This window comes from Hemitrygon akajei, chromosome 19 (genome assembly GCF_048418815.1).
Source record: "Hemitrygon akajei chromosome 19, sHemAka1.3, whole genome shotgun sequence".
Lineage (NCBI taxonomy): Eukaryota > Metazoa > Chordata > Chondrichthyes > Myliobatiformes > Dasyatidae > Hemitrygon > Hemitrygon akajei.
Window position 1 is genome coordinate 45,659,122 of NC_133142.1, and position 25,068 is coordinate 45,684,189.

Sequence of the window (25,068 nt, forward strand, 5' to 3'; positions counted from 1 at the left end):
AGAATAAATTCTTTGAATAAATTCCATTGCAGTTTAAGCACTTGATATGAAATGAAAAAGGATGTTGGCTATGTACCTTTAAGTGTATTTGTAATTAGCTGGATAATAAGTTATGCATGATGTCACTGACTAGTAATATGAGACATAACTTGATCAATCTGAGTATTAAGGTATAATTGAGATAATTAATTCCAGTAGAATAATCAGTGCAATAATTGGCCACTGAGGTAAATTGTAGTCATTAATTTAAGTCATTAATAATTGTGGTCATTAATTGGGCATTTTGCAGTTTATTTGAGGTTTATTTGAGGTATTAATTGGGTACAAGTCATTGGATGCTGAATCGTAATCGGGTTTTTGTCTCAGTATCTGCTGTATTATATCTGTAGCATATATGGGTCATTAGTGAGATGTGAGGCATAATTGTGTTATTAATCTGGGGACTAAAGTCTAATTGGATTCAATAGCTGGTTGTTATGAACAATTTTGAGTTCAAGTTCAAATTTATTGTCATCTGACTACATTTATACCAAAAAATGAAGCAACTTTCCTCTGGACTTCAGTGCACTCACAAAACATATATCACACACGGTACAAAAAGACAAAATATTACCATAATAATAAGTTAATTCAAAAATGCCTCTAGTGCACAGCACAGATAAATGGTAAACAGTAAAGTAAACAATAAAAACCTCACTGTCCTATTGACAAGACCTCGGTGGTAGCAGGGTATTTATTGGTATTTATTAGTCTCACAGCCTGAGGGGATAAAACTGTTAGCCAGTCTGGCAGTCCTCGCTCTGATGCTCATGAAACTCCTTCCTGACAGTAGTGGGTCAAAGAGATTGTGGGGTAGGTAGTAGGGATCCTCAACAATATGATTCAAAATGTATTTGATGAAAACCAGGATATTTCAGCTTTATTTTCAATATTGGGTATTTGCAAATGGTTACATCTGCATTACTTAGCAAATTACTGTAGGTTGAGGATTTCATCTACAAATTCTCAGTTTTTTACATTATGTACATAAGTGTTATGCAATTAGTTTATAAAACTGGATATTAGAGGGCTACCTCCAGATTAACACTGAGCTGCAAAGTGAAATGTGAATATGCCAATTTATAATCATAGATGAATATTGTCCATTTTACTAAAGTGACTGGGCAGTACCAGGAATACGCATCTATGAATACCACAGGCTTCTACTAACAGGACATAAATTTTCCTGTAAATCATAAAAGACCTCTGTGTGTGATGCCTGATACTGTATTCTTTCCGTGCATAACTCCTGTAATTGTCCAGTCTCATGCATTTGATTAAATGAATGGAAACCACATGCACTGAATGGAAGGATCCATCTTTGAAATGTTTTTATTTAATGTCACTTCCAAGTCTTTGTAAAACCTCAGAGTCATGGGGAAAAATGTGGAGAATTTCCAAGGCCAACTAACTGCTATTATACATTATAAAAGGTTTGTATGAAAAGAGCTATTGAGTCCCAGGGAATTATAATGCAGTCAATTTCACAATCCTCCATACAAGGAAGAGATACATTATTATGAAGCTGCTTTCATAGCTCCTGGGCATCCCAAAGCATTTTAAGTTGATGAAGTAATTTTGAAGTGTAGCCACTGTTGCAATGTAGGAAATGTAGCAGGGAATTTGCCCATAGCTAGCTCTCACAAATAACAATATAACAACGTCAAGATGGCATATTGTTTAGGGCAGTTGATTGAGGGAGAAATAATGGTAAGAATAGCAGGGATAACTTTCCTGCTGTTTGAACTTGTGCTATGGGATACTTTCCATACTCCTCTGAGAGCAGTGAAAGACTCCATTTATCGTGTAATTTAAAAATGGCACATTCTTTTCATACTGCATAGAAAGGCTAGACTAGAGATTTGCATCCATGATTGAAGGGAGAGAACTTGACAACTTCTGTCCAAGTCCTGTTGTGGGCAAATACTGTGATGGCTTGAAAGCCTTTGTGTTAATTAGTATAAAATGCTTCTTTGGAGATTAAATAAAAACTCATTTTAAAAAGCAAATTGTCACCATAATGCATTTGAAACTCATAGTCTGATTTAAAAAATAGAATTACAGATCATCCAGACAGAATGTGAACCTGCATTAACTGTTACATAGACCTGCACCAATAATAATTAAAATGATCAGTGAAGTAACTTTGCAAAGGTGAATCACTAAATTCAGTGTTCGGGTATTTGACCACAGAGAAATTTATTCATTTTTATTTAGCGAGAAAGCACGGTAACAGGTCCAATTACACGCACATGGCCAATTAACCTATCTACCCGTGCGAGAGGAAACTGGAGCCCTTGGAGGAAACCCACATGGTCATAGGAAGAACATACAAACTCCTTACAGACAGTGACAGGAATTGAACCTGGCTCGCTGGTGCTATAAAGTGATGCACAACCTTGTGTTTGGAAAAAAAAATGACTGCAAAAGCTGCAGCTTGTCATATGAATATTCAATGGGTTCACCCCCTGCCCTTCAGTGATAGGATGCAGTCTGATTGTAGATCTCTTGTCTCTCAGTCCCAAGGTTCTGGGTTTAATATGAACAACTTGTGCACATAATACAGTATTTCTAAAAGAACAGTAAGGATATCTCTGATGTCCATGTGAAAATGTATCATTTAATCAACATTCAGCATCAAAAAAGAGTGAGAGCAAAACTCAATATCCAATTATTCAGAAGTTCAAGTTGCTTAGTAACAGGCTCATTCATTAGTATCATTAACGTGCAGTCACTTATTTTCTGTGCTGCTAAGTGTGAAAATCATTGTTAATTTTGTTTTTTGAAACTATCTTCACTCACCAAATCACTGGCTACATTCTCCACTTGTTTTAAAGACATAATCTTCTGTTTCCCACTTGTTCTCGCATTCACCGAGAAATTCTGCTCTTCTGTAATAAGACTTTAAAACGGGCAAATTAAAAGTGAGATAGAATTAGGAATAACTTCCACCAGTTCATAAAGCCCGCCAGTCTGGTACCACCAAAGTCGTGAGGATGAGAGATAATTGGAGTTTTCCTGTATCTGATTGCTATTGCACTGTTGTTTATGGGAACTTGCTGTGTTCAGATTGGTTGCTACATCTTCAGTCTAACTATCCAGTGGTACTTCATTAGCTCTAAAGCAGTATGACATATCTTGAGATCCTAAGAAGAGTTAAATAAACAGGAGAAAATCTGCCGATGCTGGCTCGATGTGGCCACACTCCAGCTTTCCGTTAGGGTTGCCTCCAACTTGATGGCATGAACATTAATTTCTTGAACTTCTGCTAATAGCCCCCCCTCCACCATTCCCTTTTCCCACTTCCCTCTCATAATTACCACCTTAATTGACCATCAGTTTCTTCCATTGTCTTCTATCCCCACCTATCAGATTCTCCCTGCTCCAGCCCTTTATCTCCTTCACCAATCAAAATCCCAGCTCTTCACTTCACCTCTTACCCCCCTCCCAGTTTCAGCTATCACCTGCCACCTTGAACAACTTCTTCCCCTTCTCCCACCTTCTTACTCTGACTTTTTAACTCCTTTCTTTCTAGTCCTGATAGTCTCGGCTCAAAACATCGACTGTTTACTCATTTCCATAGATGCTGCCTGACCTGCTTAGCTCCCCCAGCATTTTGTGTGTGTTGCTAAGAGTTAACTAAAAGCAGGTCCTTTTCTGTCACTCTCTACTTCCTCTAGTCAACATGATTCCAAACTCAAATTTCCTTCATGTAGAATATGGATAACTTCTCTCACCTCAACACTACGCTGATCACTGCACTTAACCTGCGGACTGACTTTCAAGGACTCTACAATCATGTTCTCAGTATTATTCATTTACATTTTTGTTTATTATTATTATTTTGCAGAGTTTGTCTTTTGCTATCAGTCTTTGTGTATAGTTTTTTTTATTGATTCTAAAGCATTTTCTTGTTCTACTGTGAATATCTACAAGATAATGAATCTCAGTTATATATAGTGACATACACATATTTTGATAATAAATTTACTTTGTAGTATTGACAGAGAAATTAGCAATTGATGCTCAAGAATCAAGACCAAATTAAATAAAAATTCACTACTAGAATTATAGAAAAGTACAGTACAGAAACAGGCCTTTGGCCCATCTAGTCCGTGCTAAGCAGTTTAAACAGCCTATTCCAATCAACTTACACTGGGTTATAACCGATGGTTACAATGTTGCTGCTTCTGTAGCAAATCTGAACTAAATTTGTATGTAAAGTGCCTAATTTGTTTACCTCTCCTTGTGCTCTCCATGATGTAATGGTTAACTTGTGCCTGCAAAGTTTTTCACTGTGAGACTCCAAGCTACCAAAGACAGAAAAGCAATTAAGTTTAATGAATTTCCCAAAATAATGTGTCCCAGGATCATTAAGTGTGCAGTCTTTCAGGTTATTACATCATCCGTAGTGTGAATGAAAGACAGCAATGCAAATTGCTGTTCAGCTCCTTAAAATTATAAACTGAGACCTAGTTTATGTACAACCCATTAAAGATTTTAGTGCACTTTTTCATCAGATGCAAATGAGTGTGAACTTGCAGGTAAAATGAAGAACTTGAAAAACAAATGGTCTTTACTTCAAATAGGCTGGAGAGCAAAAGTAAAAATATATTTCCTGAAGTTGCACAGTGCTTTGGCAACATCCTTTTTTTTTGAGTACTATGTGTTCTCTGTACCTGAAGGAGGAGCAAAATTGCCTTGAATTGTTTTGATTGAATGCTCGGATGAGAGGATTATCCTGTGAGGAAAGATAGTGTAAGATTGGACTATACTCAATCGAATTTAGAAGAATGAGAAGTGATCTCATAAAAGCTAATAAGATTCTATGATGGGTTCACAGAGAGGACATTAGATTCTATTTTCTCTGCATGGAGAATCCAGAATTTGGAGAACTACAGTCTTGTATGAACAGCCTGAAATGTGATGGCAACTAATTTTTTTATGCAGCGGGTCAGAATGGGGAAGAAATTTGATTTAGGTGACACTGACTGCAGAATGATTGTTGGTGCCAGACAGGGTGGTTTGAGCAACTCAAACTGTTGACCTACTGGGAATTTCAGGCAGAGCAGTCCGAAATGTTGACAGAGAATGGTGTGATAACCAAAAAAAAACATCCAGTGAGTGCAAGTTCTGGGGATGAAAATCTCTTGCTAATGAGTAAGGTCACAGGAGCATGGCCAGACTGGTTCAAGCTAACAGGAAGGTGATAGTAATTTCAAGTAAACGTGTGTTATAACAGTGGTGTGCAGAAGAGCATCTCTAAATGCACAACACATTGAACCTTGAAGTGGATGGGCTACACAGCAGAAGACACAAGCATACGCTCAGTGGCCATTTTATTAGGTACAGGAGGTAAAGTGGCCATTGAGTGTATTTATAAGTAAGGTAGATAGGTTTTTAGAAAATTAAGGATATGGGAACAGGTGGTAAAGTAGCTTGAGGCATGGTTACAACCATGATATTGAATAGCTTAATGATTTATTCTTGCTAATCATCATGCTTTTAACATTCAGCTTAGAATGAGACATTCCTGTTTGTTTATGGGTGAACAAATCAAGTTTATGAGGGAAAGAAAAGGGTAAAAAAAAACTCAATAGAGTAGCAACGGAAGGTTGTATTCCAGATTACCTTTTGAACTTTTTAGGCGATTTCTAGGCAATTCCTTCCATTCTATTGGAAATAAACTTACACAGGACTGGCTTTGTTTAAACTCAAATCAATGGCCAGCAGTTTGTTCACTGTTGGTTACATGACTACATGATATAAATGCCAGTCTTCAGTACTGTATAGCATACATGATGTTACAGGTTGTTCTGATTACTTGTGCTATATATAGCCTATTAGCCAGTGATGATTAACATACATTCATTGACTATCCAATGTAGGGCTAGCTGATGCTTTCATTGCTTTGACCACTAGGTAGGCCCTAGGAGAAGCTCAACCAGTCAACATCAATGGAACCCCAAAATAATATCAGGTTGGGGAATCAGATAGCGTGCAAAAAGCTTTTTTGCGTTTGGAAATCTGAACAGTTGCGTATCTTTTTTTGGAGTGAGTGGATATCCTTGTGTTTCCCTTTGCGAAGTTACAATGCCATAACAAATTTCATCCAGCACTTTATAGGTGAGAATTTATTTAATTGCTTTTTAAGGCAATTTAAAAAAAAAGATCTGATAACTCCAAAATGCACATTATACTTTAGAGAGCCAGTGGGCTGGTTAATTATAATTTACAAAAGGTTACCCTTTATCACAATTCTTTGTACTTAATGACAAAGAATAAGGGTTACTGGATCCCCAGTGGGAGATTGCATGAACAGGGTTAAGAGAATGAAGCCAAATCTGATTGGACCTATGACGGCCTCTGATAATGTTTGTTGGATTTTTTTTTACTGATAGCGATGGGATCAATGGATTCTGCAGTGGTAGTAGTAAACATTGTGTTGTAGGATCTCACTGAATATAGAACTCCGAACTTAAAACTATAAGTGATAAGATTAAGTGATATTAACAGCCCTCTAAATAAAATAACTGATGGCTAATACAACATTGAGAGGAGAAAAAAGATCTGCAGCACAAAAATTTTGCCGGAAGTATGCAACTATAAGTTAAAATCAACAAATGCACAAAGTTTATTTCTCTCAAATTATTAACATAGAAACAAGTATAGAAACATAGAAAACCTAAAGCACAATACAGGCCCTTCGGCCCACAAAGTTGTGCTGAACATGTCCCTACATTAGAAATTACTGGAATTACTCATAGCCCTCTATTTTTCTAAGTTCCATGAACCTATCGAAAAGTTTCTTAAAAGACCCTATTGTATCCGCCTCCACTGCCGTTGCCAGCAGCCCATTCCACACACTCACTATTCTCTGTGTAAAATACCTACCCCTGACATCTCCTCTGTACCTACTCCCCAGCACCTTAAACCTGTTCCCTCTTGTAGCAGCCGTTTCAGCCCTGAGAAAAAGCCTCTGACTATCCACATGATCAATGCCTCTCATCATCTTATACACCTCTATCAGGTCACTTCTCATCCTCTGTCACTCCAAGGAGAAAAGACCGAGTTCACTCAACCTGTTTTCATAAGGCATGCTCCCCAATCTAGGCAGCCTCCTTGTAAATCTCCTCTGCACGCTTTCTATGGTTTCCACGTCCTTCCTGTAGTGAGGTGAACAAAACTGAGCGCAGTACTCCAAGTGGGATCTGACCAGGGTCCTATATAGCTGTAATGTTACATCTCAGCTCCTAAATTCAATCCCACGATTGATGAAGGCCAATGCACCATATGCTTTCTTAACCACACAGTCAACCTGAGCAGCAGCTTTAAGTGTCCTATGGACTCAGACCCCAAGATCCCTCTGATCCTCCACACTGCCAAGAGTCTTTCCATTAATACTATATTCTGCCATCATATTTGACCTACCAAGATAAACAACTTCACATTTATCTGGGTTAAACTCCATCTGCACTTCTCAGTGTAGTTTTGTATCCTATCAATGTCCCGCTGTAACCTCTGACAGCCCGCCACACTATCTACAACACCTCCAACCTTTGTGTCATCAGCAAACTTACTAACCCATCCCTCCAATTCCTCATCCAGGTCATTTATAAAAATCGTGAAGAGTAAGGGTCCCAGAATAGATACCTGAGGCACACCACTGGTCACCGACCTCCATGCAGAATATGACTAATCTACAACCACTCTTTGCCTTCTGTGAGAAAGCCAATTCTGGATCCACAATGCCATGTCCCCTTGTATCCCATGCCTCTTTACTTTCTCAATCAGCCTTGCATGGGGTACCTTATCAAATGCCTTGCTGAAATCCATATACACTACATCTACTGCTCTTCCTTCATCAATGTGTTTAGTCACATCCTCAAAAAGTTCAATCCAGCTTGTAAGGCACGACCTGCCCATGACAAAGCCATGCTGACTATTCCTAATCATATTATTACTTCTCCAAATGTTCATAAATCTTGCCTCTCAAGATCTTCTCCATCAACTTACCAACCACTGAAGTAAGACTCACTGGTCTATAATTTCCTGGACTATCTCTACTCCCTTTCTTGAATAAGGGAACAACATCCCCAACCCTCCAATCCTCCAGAACCTCTCCTGTCCCCATTAATGATGCAAAGATCATCACCAGAGTCTCAGCAATCTCCTCCCTCGCCTCCCACAATAGCCTGGGGTACATCTCATCCGGTCCCAGTGACTTATCCAACTTGATGCTTTCCAAAAGCTCCAGCACATCTTCTTTCTTAATATCTACATGCTCAAGCTTTTCAGTCTGCTGCAAGTCATCAGTACAATCACCAAGATCCTTTTCCATAGTGAATACTGAAATAAAGTATTCATTAAGTACCTCTGCTATTTCCTTCAGTTCCATACACACTTTCCCACTGTCACACTTGATTGGTCCTATTCTTTCACATCTGATCCTCTTGCTCTTCACATACTTGTAGAATGTCTTGCGGTTTTCCTTAATCCTGCCTGCTAAGGCCTTCTCATGGTCCCTTCTGGCTCTCCTAATTTCCTTCTTAAGCTCCTTCATGTTAGCCTTATAATCCTCTAGATCTCTAATATTACCTAGCTCTCTGAACCTTTTGTAAACTTTTCTTTTCTTCTTGACGAGATATACTACAGCCTTTGTACACCACGGTTCCTGTACACTACCATAACTTCCCTGTCTCATTGGAATGTACCTATGCAGAACTCCACACAAATATCCCCTGAACAGATGCCACATTTCTTCTGTACTTTTCCCAGAGAACATCTGTTCCCAATTTGTTTCCAGGTTCCTGCCTGATATCCTCATAATTTCCATTACTCCATTTAAACACTTCTCTAACTCGTCTGTTGCTATCTCTCTCCAATGGTATTTTAAAGGAGATAGAATTATGATCACTGTCTCCAAAATGCTCTTCCACTGACAGTTCTAACACCTGACCAGGTTCATTTCCAACATACCAAATCAAGTGCAGTCTCTCCTCTTGTAGGCTTATCTACATATTGTGTCAAGAAACCTTCCTGAACACACCTAACAAACTCCACCGCATCTAAGCCCCTTGCTCTAGGGAGATGCCAATCGATATTTGGGAAATTAAAATCTCCCACCACAACAACTCTGTTATTATTACTCCTTTGCAGGATCCGTTTCCCTATCTGCTCCTCGATATCCCTGTTACTATTGGGCGGCCTATAAGAAACACCCAGTAGAGTTACTGACCCCTTCCTGTTCCTAACCGCCACCCACAGAGACTCCGTAGACAATCCCTCTATGACTTACATCTTTTCTGCAGCCGTGACATGATCTCTGATCAACAGTGCCACGCCCCCACCTCTCCCTGTCCTTTCTGAAACATCCAAAATCTGGTACTTGAAGTAACCATCTCTGTCCCTGAGCCATCCAAGTCTCTGTAATGGCCACCACATCATAGCTCCAAGTGCTGATCTCCACGCTTTAAGCTCATCCGCTTTGTTCACAATACTCCTTGCATTAAAATAGACACATCTTAAGCCGTATTCTTAAGTAACACTAAGAATGCTAAATGCATTAGGAATACATTTTAATGATACAACACATGGTATTTTTGTTATTGCATATTTTCAAGTGTTTTCGAATATAAACAGAACAGAGGCATTCCTGTTCTTGATTATATCTAATAAGAGAGATTTATTTTTTATTGGGAACTCTGTTTGTCAAGTGGGAACAAGTTACTTCAATTAGGATTTTAAAACACAATTCTTCCAATAGCAGTAACATATCAATAACCGGTGGGAGCGTTTTTTTGGCAAATTGCCACACAGTTCGTTTGGGATTGACCATTTTTTGTCATGGCATTGGATGCTGTACTCAGTTACAACAATTGCTGACATTTTGTTATTCCCTTTTTTTTATAGTTGTACACGTGCCCAGAAACAGACCAGGTTCCTACTTCTGTAATTGTACAGTAAAATCAATGTTTTCAAGACAATCTAAGCTCTTTGCTTTCTGATGATGTGCATTCCTGAAATGAAGTGTACATTTGTGGTTGGCATATTTTCATATGTAGAAAACTGGCCAAAGGGTTCCCTGAATGGACTCATAAAGAGCCTATCCTTTACTAAACATTTCACACCTACCTCCACTCTCATTACAAACCTTGCCATCATTTAACAGCTATTGGTCATTTGCAAATAATCCATTTGTAGACTCAGCTCTCATGTACCTTGTCATGTTCGGTTGTTCCTGAGTATCACAGATTTGATGAGGTATCTGGCCTTTTCATTTACACACGCAATTGCTCTTCAGACACTGAAGCAAAAGCAAAGGATTCCTAGTGTTGGAAATCTGAAATAAAATAAAAATACAACAAAAAATAGTTTGAAATGACAAGCAAGGTAGCATTAGAATGTTTAAGCTAGTGGCACTTTATCCAACAGCAAGTCCTTTAATTTATCTATAGCCACAGAATATTATGATGTTTGTTGTGCAAAGGACAACACAGTTGGGTAAATTGTTTATTGTTGTTGCATGTACTGAAGTATAGTTAAAAAAGTTGTCTTGTAGGCCATACATACAGATCAACTCATTGTAACAGTGCATTGAGGTGGTGCAAGGGAAAGCAATGGCACTGTTCAGAATAAACACTGTCACAGTGTTTACAGCACAGAGAAAGTGCTGTGCAGGTAGATAGTGAGAGACAAGGTCATAATGGCCTCGATCGTTATTTAGCATACAAGGGAACAATTCAATAGTCTTATAACAGTAGAACAGAAGCTTGGTGGTACGTGCTTTCAGCTATTTGTTCTTCTGCTCAGTGGGAGGGAGGAGGGGAGAGAATGTCCAAGTTTGATGAGATCTTTAATTATGCTGGTTGGTCTAACGCGGCAGTGATATGTATAGACAATCAAAGAGGGACGGCTGGTTTTTGTGCTGTGCTGAAATGTGTCCATTGGTAAAAACTGATGAGTGTTAATGGGGACATGCCAAAATTCTTTTAGACTCCTGAGGAAGTAGAGCCACTGGTGAGTTTTCTTAGTCAAGGCATCTCACTGGCTGGACCAGGACAAGCTACTGGTGATGTTCACTCCTACTGAAGCTCTCAACCTCAGCACTCTTCATGTAAGCAGGAGCATTTGCACCAACCCTCTTCCTGAAGTCACTGACTAGCTTTTTATTAATTTTGCTGACATTGAGGAAAAGATGATATCATGACTCCATTAGGCTCCCTATCTCCTTCCTGTGCTCTAACTCATTGTTATTTGAGATACTGCTCACTATAGTGGTATTGTCTGCAAACTACCATGCAGTCATGAGTGTACAGGACATAGAGTAGGGGACTGAGGAAGCAGACTTGTGGGGCAACTGTGTTTAGATTAATTGTGTCAGAGGTGTCCCTGCCTATCCTTACTGATTATTTATTTACTTACTCATTTAGAGATACAGCACAGAATCAGCCTTTTGACCTGCACTGCCAGAAACCCCCTGACTTAACCCTAGCCAAATCACGGGACAATTTGCAATGACCAGTTAACCCACCAACCGGCATGTGTTCGGACTGTGGGAGGAGACAAGAGCATCTGAAGGGAACCCACACATTCCACAGGGAGGACGTACAGATTCCTTACTGAGGATGATGAGATTCAGCTCAATTACTGACACCCTGAGCTATAATAGTCACTCACTAACTGCTACACTATCATGGTGCCTTGTGTTTGTGGTCAGTTGGTCAGGAAATCAAGAATCCATTTGCAAAGTGTCAAGTCCCAGACTTTTAGAGTTTGGTGGTGAGTTTGCTTGGAATAATAGCTGAAGACAGAACTGTAGTCAATACATGATAGTCTAATATAGGCACCTTTGTTGTCTAGATGCTCCATAGGTGAGTGTAGAACAGGGAGGGGATGTATTGTCAGCGATGCAGCCTAGCTTCATTTTGTAGTCTGTTATAGCACATAAGCCCTGCTACAACTGCGGGCTAGCCTGATACTCAGTACTGGACGGGTATTGTCTTTTGGCATTGCTGTTAGCTTTATGGAGATTGTATCTCGATTTCTTGTAAAAGTCAGGGTCACCTAATTTGAAGGCCACCTAATTTGACTTCAGTAGGGAATGGATCTTCAAGTTCATCTATGGATTCTGATAATATGCTTGCTGATAAGTCTGTGAGAGTGGCAACATATTCATCAGGTTCTGAGTCTCTGAATATAGACTAGTGTACTTAAACAAAGCACTCCCTGCATTACACGGGATGTATAATGCCTGTATTCTAAATAACTCCTTGGGCTTGGGCATGGGCCCAGATTAGAAAATGAGAATTATTTCACCATATGGTTTCTTGATGACCTGAAAGCAATAAGTTCCCATGGTAACAGTGGCATCAGTTGATCTATGTAGATGTTTAATTGGCAGAGATGTGTTAAAGCTTGTAAGTTCTGATGCTGCTATGGCCTTGAGGCTGAATAACAATCCAAGTATCTTTGTCGCTCCCTGAAAAACTCAGGCTGGCCTGCCAACTGTAGTCAAGCTTGGCTCTCTATCAATATTTTTGTTTGTGAAATGACATTTTCTTTTGAAAATCAGTTTAATTGTACTATCAATATCTAAGCACAAGCTGTTTATTAAATTCTCAAGAGCATTTAGTGGATGAATTTGGGCAAGAGGGCATCTTGAATGATACTATGATTTTACAGTGAAAATGAATTTCAGTGAATATTCAATCCTGTGTGAAGGAGATGATCTGACACAACAGTGGTTCTAGGGACAGAAGTGACTGATGAGACCAAGTTAACAGTTCCTGCTCAATTTTAAACCCAATGTATCCCAAATCAAGGAAGGTTAGGATAGATAATGATTTTGGGTTTGACAGCCTTTTAAACAAATATCCTTGTGTAATTTTCTCTCAAGTTTGTTAATCTTGGTGCTCTGACTTTGGACTTGTATGTTGGATAAGTTCAGGATGTTTTCTCTGGATCATTGATCTGAGGGAAGTTTATAATATCTGAGAAATAGATGGTGATAATATATTTTTTCTAAGGTGGAAATATGAAATACCAGAGGGGATCCATTTCTAGTGGGATTGGGAAAAATTAAAGGAGATGAGCAGGGCAAGTTTTTTTCATTTACACGGAGTGGTAGGTGTCTAGCATGGGCTGCTTGGGGGAATGGTGGAAGCAGATACAACAGTGGCATTTAATAGGCTGTTAGAACATATGCATAGGCAGGGTATAGAGAGATATCGATTACAGGTGGAAGGGTTTAATTTGGTACCTTGTTTGATTTAGATATTGGAATCATCAGGGCTTATTCCTATGCTTGACTGTTCTATATTGAATATTCATTTGCTTCCCTCAGTGGCATATGTGCCTTCCTTCCTCTAGACTTCAGTGAATAGATTTTCTTCATTACTGCCACCTTTCTTAACTTCTTCGAGACTGATACCTCCACAATCTAAAATATATAGTGATAGTTCTGTGAGTCACAAAAGCAAAATTAATCAGGGTAGGATTACCATCCCTAAATCAATGCCAGAATAATGCATGGCATGCTGTGGCTGGGGAAAGAGATTGCACATTTGAATTGTGGAAGAAGAGAGGAATTTTCTGAATCTGGAGAGAGTTGGGAGAAAGGACTGCCTTAGAGATAGGAATGCATTAAGTTGATGTGATGATCTGTGGCAACAGGGATGTGTATTACGAAATGCTGAATGGCAAAGATTGTCCCCTTGACAAAGCTTTCTTGTAGCTGGTCTTCATTGATTTCTGATTATAGCCACTGTGATGTTGTTATAATATTTTAAAGGTGATGTCTAAATGCCCTTATAAAGACTCTTGTTATTTAATTTTCTGTCAAGCTTACTTCTTCAGTATTTCTTTGCTGTCTGTCAAGGAAATGTGCTGGAAAATGGTTTGAGCATGAAAACAGACACTGGCAAGTCATAGCAACAAAGTTTTGTTTGTTAGGATTGCAGTACTTTGGAGGTTAATATTTGAATTAATGTTTCTGTTTATGATATTCTAGTTACCATCACAATTATTAATGCACAGTGACACCCATAGATATCTGTAATATATGGGTGTCACTGTGTATTAGTAACTGTGATGTTCACTCTAATATTTTGCATTCAAGAAAGTTGCTGTGTGAGTGTAAGTTATTTTTTTGAATTTTATAAATTATGTTCTGGTGGCCAGGGACTTGATTAGAATTTCTATTCTGCAATGTTTTGAAACTGGAACTACAGATTGGTAAGAGTTAAGAAGACAAGAATGCTGAGTTTCTGAAGCAGACTATTGGTCTGACTTTACCTATATTATTATTGGAATCTAGGTGTCAAATTTGCAGAAAGTCTTCAAGTCAAAGGTTACAGAGCTAGTAGCTGGGATTAAATATATATTTAATATCTCTTTTTTTTGCAAGGGAAATAAATAAGTACATGAAAACAAGAATTGTTTAGGACTATGCAGAAAGAGCAGCAGACAGGGATTAATACTAGAGTTCTTTCAAAGCCTTGTCTAGTTGGGTTGAATGGCTTGTTCTTGTTCTTCATGTTTCTAATGTCCTTAAGCCTGTCTCTGTGTCAGTATTGGCCAAGATTCTTTGCTACTCAACGTTTGCTTTCATCTACTGTATGGTATATTATGACAGTTTTCTTTACATGCACGAAACTGTTCTTGTTAACTTTACATGCTTCAGTTTGAAGGGAATATCAAAGGATAATGCAAAACCAATTTTAGACTCCATGCTGCAAAAGCACCATGGGATCTATAGAGTCTGCCAGAGCAGACATCTGCCTCAAACAGAGTAGCTGATTTCTCTTGTAACTAAAGTTATTAAAAGTTTTTTTCTCATTCATCCCGTCAGGAATTTGTGAAATGCCTTCCTGAAGGTAGCTCTTGTTTGTGAGATTCTCTTTAAAAAGGACATTGAATTGAAATGAGATCCTATACTAAGGAGCTCCAGTATATAATTTTGGAGTAAAAAGAAAACAAAGAGTTCAGTTGAACAGAAGTGGTCCCTTGATAATCTATAATACAGCAAGTAGTTTAAACCTGTTAGAATTAAATTAGGACAATTTCTTTCCAGCTGCATAATTTTATTGTATTCACATGAATTGCTTTCTCACATCTCTTAGGTGGGATTTGCATTGCTCAGTCTCTGAAAATACCAATGGAGTCAAGAAGAGCAGAATATGATAAAGTCATCAGACGCCTTTTGGATACACCCGATGTTCGTGGCATAATCACTTTTGCCAATGAGGATGATATCAGGTGAGAAGGACATACCTTTGATCTGAATGTTAGCATCACCACCAGGTTCCGGTAGAACAATTGATGAGACATTAATAAAAATCTTCATATCAAAATGTTTCATGTGGCATTAAAATAAAGCTCACTCCATACTTATTCAGAAAATAAAGATAGAGGTCTTCAGGAAATTTAAAGGAGGTTTTGTGTCATTTATCATTAGAGGAAGTGAATAGGAGAGTGATTGCACATATGTTCTCCTATGTTGTACTAGGCTTTGGCTGGGGTCATTGTAGGTGTGTTGAAATCAACAAGAGGGATTAAAGGGTAAGCCATAAGTTATAACTTCTGCCTGAGTTATTGAGCAGCAATATATTGAATAAGTTGGTGGATGGAAATAGGGGAGTAAGGAGAGAATTAGAGTAGTGGATCATTGAAGTGAAGGAATCATGTTTGGAGAGTTTGTAATAATCTACAATGTATAGTTTACTGTAAAAATATATATTTCAATTCATCTGTATGTGCCATAAAATTGCAATGGCTTGCTGTTTCAATGGGGTGATTATGGAGTGGAGATGAAAGACAGAGAAAATGGAGGTGGAGATGTTATGAAGGTGGAAATGGTGGCAGAGTGGTCATTTAATTGGACAAACAATCCAAAAATTTGGATTAATTATCTGCAGTTCAGTTTCTCCTGTGACTGAGTTGTGGCAGAGGGCCAGTTGCTTCTTTTTGGCTTGGAATAGCCTTGAAAGTCTTCAACAGTGACTTGAAGCCCACAGAATATTCAGATATCAAAATCCTCCAGCTGATCACAACTTCTGCCCACTGATGAGTCAGTATGGCTCTACATTAATATGGAAAAAGCAGTGAGGATTGTAGAGGCATGAAACGTATTGTGTGTATGCGATTAGTGACCTTCAATGGGAGGCTCAATAACATCATTACTAATTGAGATGGATGAGTACTGAAGGACACTAGGTCTCTGGTAGATGAGAAAAATAAAGCCACAAACCTGTTTGACCTGATGTTTATCAATTTTCTTGTTCAAGAACAATTAGTTGGAATGCCTTTTCTACATACTTTGTACAAAGGTATATTGCATCATTGTAGTGAGCACACCTTCCTTTCCTTAGTGTGGCACTGTACTTGTGCTAAGTGGTTTAGTTTAGAACCAGTTTAGCAGCTCACATGTCCTTGAGGTGCTGAAAACCATCAGCAATACCTGCTTTCTTTTGGCCATGATATTAACCTCATGGCATAGCATATTCTGCTCTGTGCCGTTTTTCTTAAGTGAGAGAGGAATCCTGGTTTAAGGGAAAAGTACAAGAGCTTGTCAAGAGCATCAGCAGAAGTACCTGAAGATGTCCCGATATGGTGAAGCTAAAAATATAGGATTGCATGGGTGTTGACTCATAAAATGAGTCCCACAACCAACAGATCAAATCTGATCATAAACAAGGGAAAACCTGCAAATGTTGGATATCCAAGCAACACACACAAAACGCTGGAGGAATTTCCTCCAGCATTTTGTGTGTGTTGCAGAGATAAGATCTGATGAAATATTGATGTTAAACGTACTGCATAATGGCAATTAACCCATGACTAAGCGTGGGAAGCTCCATTAACAGATCCTCCAGACATAATGAATTCTCAGAGCCTAGAATATTGGTATGACAAAGCTGAAACATTTGCAACCATCAATTAGAAATGTAAAGTCAATGATTCAACATTCTTCAACTCATGAAGTGTCTTCCATCACAATTACTATATTCAGTACATTCAGTTCAAGAAATGATGTCAAGAAATGATTGGGAGCATTGGGTACAATGAGACACTGGGCCTCAATGTAGAGTGAAGGATTATGATGCAGAATTAATTCTGCTTGCTGAGGATATCAGTGTAGAAGCAGCTCTGACAGCTGTCTGACTATGTGGAAATTGCCTACAGGAACACCATTACGTCTGGTCTGTTCTGCTATCATTATTACACCAGCTGTCTGCACTCTTCAATGTAGAGGTAGAAGGTGTCATTGATAATGGTGCTCTAATACTGCAATTACCAATTGTCAATGTTCAACCCTTGTTTGTCCTGCACACTTGGCTCTGAACACCCTAACATTCTTGGTGCAAAGTATGAACACATGAGCTGAATTCTAGTGTTGAGGTGGGAGTGACTGCCTCTGTCACCGAGGGGGGAATTTAACTGAGTGTGGCATCAAGAAATGCTTTGAAATATTTAAGTCAACAGGAATCAGTGAAAAAGAAAATATTTGTCTTTTCTTTCATCAGCGAAAAAGAGAATGAAAAATGAGAGGTGACTTAATAGAGGTTTACAAGATGATAAGAGGCATAGATTGAGTAGATAGCCAGGTGCTTTTTCACGGGCCAGAAATGGCTAACACCAGAGACATAATTTTAATGTCCTTGGAGGCTAGTATCGGGGGTACGTCAGAGGTAGATTTTTATACAGAGAGTGCTGGTAGAGGCAAATAGATTAGGGATAGTTAAGAAACTCTTAGATAGAGATATCACTACAAGAATACATTCTGGTTGTTTAGTAGAGCCAGCCATCTATTGTTTTCTTAATGTTTTTACCTTCAGAATGTCATAAACAACGGTATTCAGTGTTTTGGTCCATTTGTATCCTCAAAGATTTTTTTAAAAAGTCCGTATCAGTATGTAGCAAGACCTCATAAACATTTCGGTTTGAGCTATTGTGGCAAGTAATATTTGAGCCATGCGAATGCTGATTATCTCCATCTTGATGAGAAATACCATGAACGTTTCGTTTATAAACTCATGATGAGAGTAGCCAAGGCATATTTGTAAATCTGAAAGCGCTATATCTCAGAGACCTGGATCCTGAGATTCAGGGTTGAGCCTCCTGTGCAGTGCCCAGGATTCTACAAAACCAGATGTCTGCATTTCAGGTGAAGCATTCTGTGCTGATATTGAATATAAAAGATCTTGTAAGGCAAAGGAGAACAATAATTATGAGTAGTGTACAATCATTTAAGCAGTAGCAGGGAATACAATTATTTGCTCATTGTCACATTGTTCAAAGGAGCTTACTGTTTACAAATTGGTGGCCAATTTTCCTAATTCCACAAAACCTTTCATTTTTTTTTACAAATCACACAAGCAGTATAATGGAATATTCTCAATGTCCATGAATAAATGCTTTTCAAGTTGTTTGTTTCATCATTGATGGGCTGAAACACTGAATATTCCTATAACTGTATCCTGGAGGTATATTCATCACATAGATGTCACAGTTTGAGAAGACTACCTTCCTAAGAGAAGTTGGGGGTGGATAAGATCTGCTGGCCATGCCAACATTGGTCCACAATGAATGGGTGAAAAAGTAAATGAAAAGTGTGGTCTTGATAATGGAGTGAATGCATAGGCAGATGCTAACTTCAGGATGGAGCAATGCGCTAAATTAGGCATGATGCTCTCAACCTGCTTAAGCTAATAAATACCTCCCATGTGGTTACTGCTTAAAATAGTCACATCTGAAGATATTATACGTACATATGACACCTTCCAGTAGTATAATTCTAGAGTCATTTATTAACTTTATTTTGGGAGGTGTCTGACTGTGAATATGTAAATCATAGATCTGCACTTATTTCTAAGAGCCTCAAGCTTTACATTCTTAAGCATGTTGGAATGCTAGAAGCCAATGATTTTATTGTATGCTATATGCATTCTAGTTTCCTATTTGGATTGGGTTAAGCTTTGAAACCCAATTTTTCTTTTGATAGCAAGCTGAAACCTTTTGGTCAATTATGTCCATGCCAGCTCTCACGGAAGCAATCCTATCAATTCTATTCTCTCTCCCCTTATTTTCTCTCACACATGCCCATCAACTTCCCATTGTATCTATCCCATTAACCTGCAGTAAGGGATCATTTAGAGTGACAAAATAATTACCGTCATGTCCTTGGGAAATGTGAGAAAACTAAAGCGCTCAGGATAAACCCTCCTCATCACAGTGGAAACGTGAACTTTGTATAGTCAGCACTGGAGGCCAGGATCAAACTGGGTTCCTGGAGTGGGGAGGTAGCGGCTCCACTGGCTGTTTTACTGTGCAATATTAAAACCAGTTTTACAGAGTTACAAATCAACGCATCACAGATACATTCCCTTCGACCAAACCAACCTATGCGGAACACAGTGTCCATCCAGCTAGTCCCAATTTTCCATCTGCAGAAAATATCCCTGTAAGCTCTTCCCACAATTACCTGTAAAGTTGCTTCTTAGATGATACTTTAGTACCTGCCTCAACTGCTTCCTCTGACAGTTTGTTCCATATATTCACCACCCTCTCTGTGGAAAAAAAATTGCCCTCAGGTCCAATTTAAATCTTTCACTTCTCACTTAAAGTCTAGTTTTGGTCTCCTCTACCTTGGGGATAATGCTGTTGCCATGCACCTTATCCATGCCTCTCATAATTTTAAACATTTATGTCAGGTTGTTCTTCTTTCTCCTAAGTTCCAAGGAATAGAGACCTGCCCTGGTCAACCTCTCGACATAACTCAGATGCTCTAGTCCTGGTAAAATTCTCATATCTCTCTGCACTCTTTCCAGTTTAACTACATCTTTCCAATACCTGGGTGACCAAAATTGCACTTAGCACTCCAAATGTGGCCTCACCAACAATTTATACATCTGCAATATAATGTCCCAACTCGCACACTCAATGTTATGGCTGATGAAGGCTGTCTTCTGAACACCTTTTTCACCACACTGTCTCTGTGATATGTTGTACAGGTTGTAAATTTTCAAAACCATAATTCTACAAGCAATAAATTTCACAATCTGCTCTCTTTTCATCCTCTTTTTTTTCACCTAAGTGTGTTCCTCTGGGCTCTCTAGGATCCTGCAATGTTACAATGACTTAATGAGAGATTAATGAGTAACTGTGAATTGCCCTTTCCTGTTGATAATGACAAAAAGAATCAAAAGGAACTTGATGGACTTGTGTGAGAGAGAATATGTTGAAGGGTTAAGATGCACAAAAAAGCTGGATAAACTCAGCAGCAGCATCCGTTGAAAGAAGCAGTAATCAGGTCAACCCGAAACGTGGACTGCTTCTTTCAACGGATGCTGCCCGACCTGCTGAGTTCATCCAGCTTTTTTGTATGCCTTGATTTGACCACAGCATCTGCAGTGCACTTTGTGTTTACTATATGTTGAAGGGTACAAGGAAGTTAAGGAGAGTGGAACTAATAGAATTTCTGTCTTTCCCTCCATCCCCCAGGATAGGAGCAAACATAAAGTGGTCTTTCCAACAATAGTATAAACTGGAATTTTACCTCTGAGGAGAATAGACCTTCAGTTCTGACTACTAAGAACCAGATGCCAGAAAAGTTATTTCATATTAGACCACTGAACAACTTCCATTAACAGTTGTCTCACCATTAACGAACCATCAAAAAACATTTCACATGAGTTGAAACTTAGGATTTTAACAATACACTTATCAATTCTTGGTTATCTACCAAGAACCCAAGGTGGAGAAGAGAATTGATAGTTCATGGCTCATGTACCTAGAGGACAATGTTTCTGTATTGAATAGATTTTTTTAAGAGAAAAATGGTTAACTCAGTGCTTATAATGAATGATTCTGGTTGGTCCAGATCAGGCCGATTTCATTAAGGCCAGGTCACCGAGTGGAGCAGCCGGTAGAGCATCTGCCTCCGGTGTCAGAGACCAAAGTGAGATCCTGACCTTGGGTGCCATCTGTGTAGGGTTTACATTTTCTCCCTGTGACTGTATGGATTTCCTCCTGGTGCTCAGGTTTCCTCCCACATGCCAGAGATGTGCAGGTTAATTGGCCACTGTAAACTGTCTCTAGTATGCAGGTAGGTGATAGAATTTGGAACAAATTGATAAGAATGTGGGGTAATATTTTTTTAAAAAGGATTTATTTAGGATCAGTATAAATGGGTGGTTGATTCTCAGCACAGACTCATTCTGTACTGCGTCTCTCCATGATTGTAAGAATTTCAATTAATTATTCATTCCAATTGCTAGTGTCATTTGTCCCCATCACTGACCAAGGTGTTGCAGGTAACTGGTGAGTTCATTTTGGCATCATTTGGGAAAGAACAGAAGTGCTATCAAATTAGCCCATTAGAACACCATCGTTGTAGTTCATTAATCTTCACATCCATTTAAGCGTTTCATTTGATGTGTCCAACCCAAGCTCGCCTGACTAAGGAACTATTGGTTATTTTATGCAGGCAGGTACTTGCAGCTGCCAAAAGAGCAAACAAAGCAGGCCATTTTGTCTGGGTCGGCTCCGACAGCTGGGGCTCGAAGACTTCTCCAGTAAAACAGCACGGGGAAGTGGCTGAGGGGGCAGTGACCATTCTGCCCAAAAGAGCCTCTGTAGAAGGTAAGAACTTGGTAACTCGCAAACCAATCTCCTGTGTTTGCAATTTTGTTTTGGACAAATGGGGTGAGGCTACTCAATCTGTTGTGTGTTCCAATTGGTTGCTTGGCATATCTGTGATAGAAATCATTCATACTATAGTGGTAATATTGTCATGACGACTCCAAGCTGTGATCAGACTATATTTGTGTACATCAAGCTTAAACACTGGTTCAATTGTGTTAAATGGGTACTTTGGTAGATTTTGAATTGGCCTATCCTCCTGAGCAGTAAATGCAGATGTGGTATATGTCGTGTTCATATCTAAAGGCTGCAGGTGTACCATTCTGAAATTCAAACTGGTGGTCAGTTTGTCATTAGTTCTACATCGTAACTTTAATCTCTAATGGAATCCTATTAATGTAATTATGATAAATGCTCTAATTTTATATGATTACTCTGGTGATTGCAAATTATTTTCATGGTCTGTTAGGCTGTTTGCCTTTCATGCGACTGTAAATACAATTTCATGAATGAATCTGAGCTGTATTGCTGGTGTTTCAAGTAATAGAAAAATATACTTTGAAGGTTCCACAGCATCAGGCTCTGCAACAGCAGTTGAAAGGGAATTGGATAATGGCTTAAAGGCAAAGCTGTAGACAATAGACACGGAGTAGTGGATCTGAAGTTATGGTATTAATCCTTTAAATAGCTGTCAGTCATGTGATCAGCCAAATATCCTGCAAATGTGCTGTAAAATACCACAGTACCCAAAAATCGCCACGGCTTGAGCGCGCATAATGTGCGTACACACCTGAACTTGATGGAGGCCTTATTCTTAAAAGAAAAGCTGTGGCAATTCATAATTCTATTGTGTGATTGTTTAGGGTGCTTATAAAATATGTCAAGCTTGACAATAACGCTCCCCATTCTTGCACATGTTGCACTGACATGTCTCCCCGTGTATCATATTATGACTTCTCATTTGAGCGTTGATAGTTTTTCATGCCTTATGTCCTTGTACAATTTTTACTCGTGCCAAAAGAACTTCATTGCCTTAGATTCAGTTTCAGATTTATTGATCACATATATATCAAAATGTACAATGAAAGCAAAAGCACTCCTCTTTAATAGCACCCCCCCCCCCCCTCCAATCTCATACTAAGACTGGCCTCCAACCCCAAGACAGGCTACCTCTGGGCCTCCAGTCCTTGTCCCCAAAATCCAACAAGAGGCTCGTTCTGCCTCTTCCCCCATCCTATGAGCTGCTTGTTTTTTGCTCCTTTTGTCCAGGCCCAGAGCTGACAACAACCGCCATACTGAATTGGCTGGGAAACCTCTGCAGCCAGTCTCCACAAGGAATAACCATGCCTGCCATCCCTTGTCTTTCCACTCCTGCACTAAGGGCTGGTACTTTTGGTTTTGCTCTCCAGACTTGCTGAGTTTGACTTTTGGGCCTCCACTTTGGAGCTCGCATGGATTTTTGACCCCGATGACCTGAGGTGGGGGAGGTCACTGGCCATCATGACTTAAAACCATACCTGAGATTCACCACCGATACAGGCATTCAACCCAGGGCCAATCTCTGACCTAGGGATCGCTGGTCTCCTCAGTGAGGTGACAAGATTTCTGGGATCACTGACACTTGACCATGGAGCACTTCAACCTGGACTCTGAACCCTACCCAGACATTGCATTTACTATCCCTGACCTTGATGATGATGATGGTTGGTTCTTCGCTTGTGAGGATCAGGAGGGAACTTTATTGCTGTAGGACTTTCCTTCCCGCCTGTGCTGTGTAGTTTTATAGTAAGGATCGGTGCGCGTGGACCAATTCCATTCTTTAGGCTAGGGGATGTTCCGTAATGGTGCAGTGAGCTGCTGCAACCACAAGGCTGTAGGTTGAGTATCAGAATCTTCCTTCTCCTAGACAGACTGGCTGGCAAGGCTAACGAGTCCCATATACCTGACTTTGGAATCAGAGTTGTCCTTCTCCTCAGCTGGCTGTCAGCCAAAGCTGATGAGCCCAGCCTGCTCGCCCAGTTATACCACTGGACACTTGGTCACGCTATGACATAGCAAACTCAGTAAGAACAGGGACACCTCATGAAGGTGTTGGGATGGGCACCGTAGTGTAGGAAAGGCCTTAGGCGAGTGACCTCCTGCATGGCAAGGCAAACAGTGGTCATGTGGCGATCACTACATCTAGAAAGGAGAGGATACGGGAGACGCTTCACCTTACTTTAGTAAGCGGGATGTCCAGCCTGGGACTCACCTGTCCCCAATTCCCCCTCATCCCTGTCTCTAAACCCCAATCTGACCCCTGACTCTCCTGTCTCTCCCCAAAACCATCTTTATGAACTGAAAAACACAATTAAATCTGAGCCATGACATTGGAGGTTGCAGCTCAGGGTCATCCTGACCCTTCACGCAACCATTATGCCACCCTTCTGATAATCATAACTTCTGCCCAGACACTTTTTTCCTGCTCCAGGGCACTTCCAAGGACTCATCTTTGCCTGGTATCCTTGACCCTTGTTGCAAAGAGTTCTGGGAATTATTCTCTTTATAGTAATTTCGGCTTACATGTTGTACTGAACTTGCCTGAATCATGTCACACAGATTCAAAATGATTTTATTTGAAGCATTGTCAGTGTACAAAATACTTTAACACACTATTTGATTCGTCATTTCTCAATAGCTCAGCAGTTTAATCCAGTTCTCCCCCAACCATGCTTTATGCCTTTTTATCCAGATCCCTTTCAATGCTACTATTCGGGAAGTGCATTTTGATCATAATAATTCACTTTCTTTAAAAAAGAAGTTCTTTTCCTCCTGCTGCCAATGCCCATATAACTGTGTCCTTTGGTTACTGGCCTCCTTGAGCTGAAAATGTTTTTGATTTTATTGGTGTTTTGTTTCTGTAGATTGAATGAGGCTGAAGGAGGGGAAGTGTGTTCCGTTTTATTGCAAACTATATCCTTATACATGGGAGTAAATTGCATTTGTCCCAATTTTAAAATTCCTTTCGGCTTAGAGCTGAAGATAAAATGTTACTGGGAGAAAAAGTAATTCTTCACGGCAGCTTTGAAATTTACTCTTAGCTGAAAAATCGCGACTCTACTAAAATAATATTGTGTTATCTGTAATAATGTTATCAGTGGAACTGATTGCTGCAAAATCTCTCTGACTCAATGAGTAATACCACAGCCCCACATCTCCAGTGACTCAGGTGCTATCCTGACTACCAGTGCTGTCTGTGTGGAGTTTTCACACTCTCCCCGTCTTTGCATTGGATTCACTTGGGTGCTGCAGGTTCTTCCCCTCCTAAAGGTGATGGTTCGTATGAAAATTGGCTGTGAGAGATAGATAGACACTTTATTGATCCCAAAGGAAATTACAGTGTCACAG

General features: G+C 39.5%; 1 protein-coding gene across 5 annotated transcripts in view; it reads left to right on the forward strand.

Moving 5' to 3' along the window:
• The window catches only part of LOC140741904 (metabotropic glutamate receptor 7-like), a 763,442-nt gene that overhangs the window by 339,917 nt on the left and 398,457 nt on the right, over positions 1 to 25,068 (forward strand). For all 5 annotated transcript variants that reach the window (XM_073072446.1, XM_073072445.1, XM_073072444.1 and 2 more), the window contains exons 3-4: positions 15,162 to 15,297; positions 21,527 to 21,681. In XM_073072446.1, the coding sequence (XP_072928547.1) occupies positions 15,162 to 15,297; positions 21,527 to 21,681 (291 nt within the window). The remainder of the gene's footprint in view (positions 1 to 15,161; positions 15,298 to 21,526; positions 21,682 to 25,068) is intronic.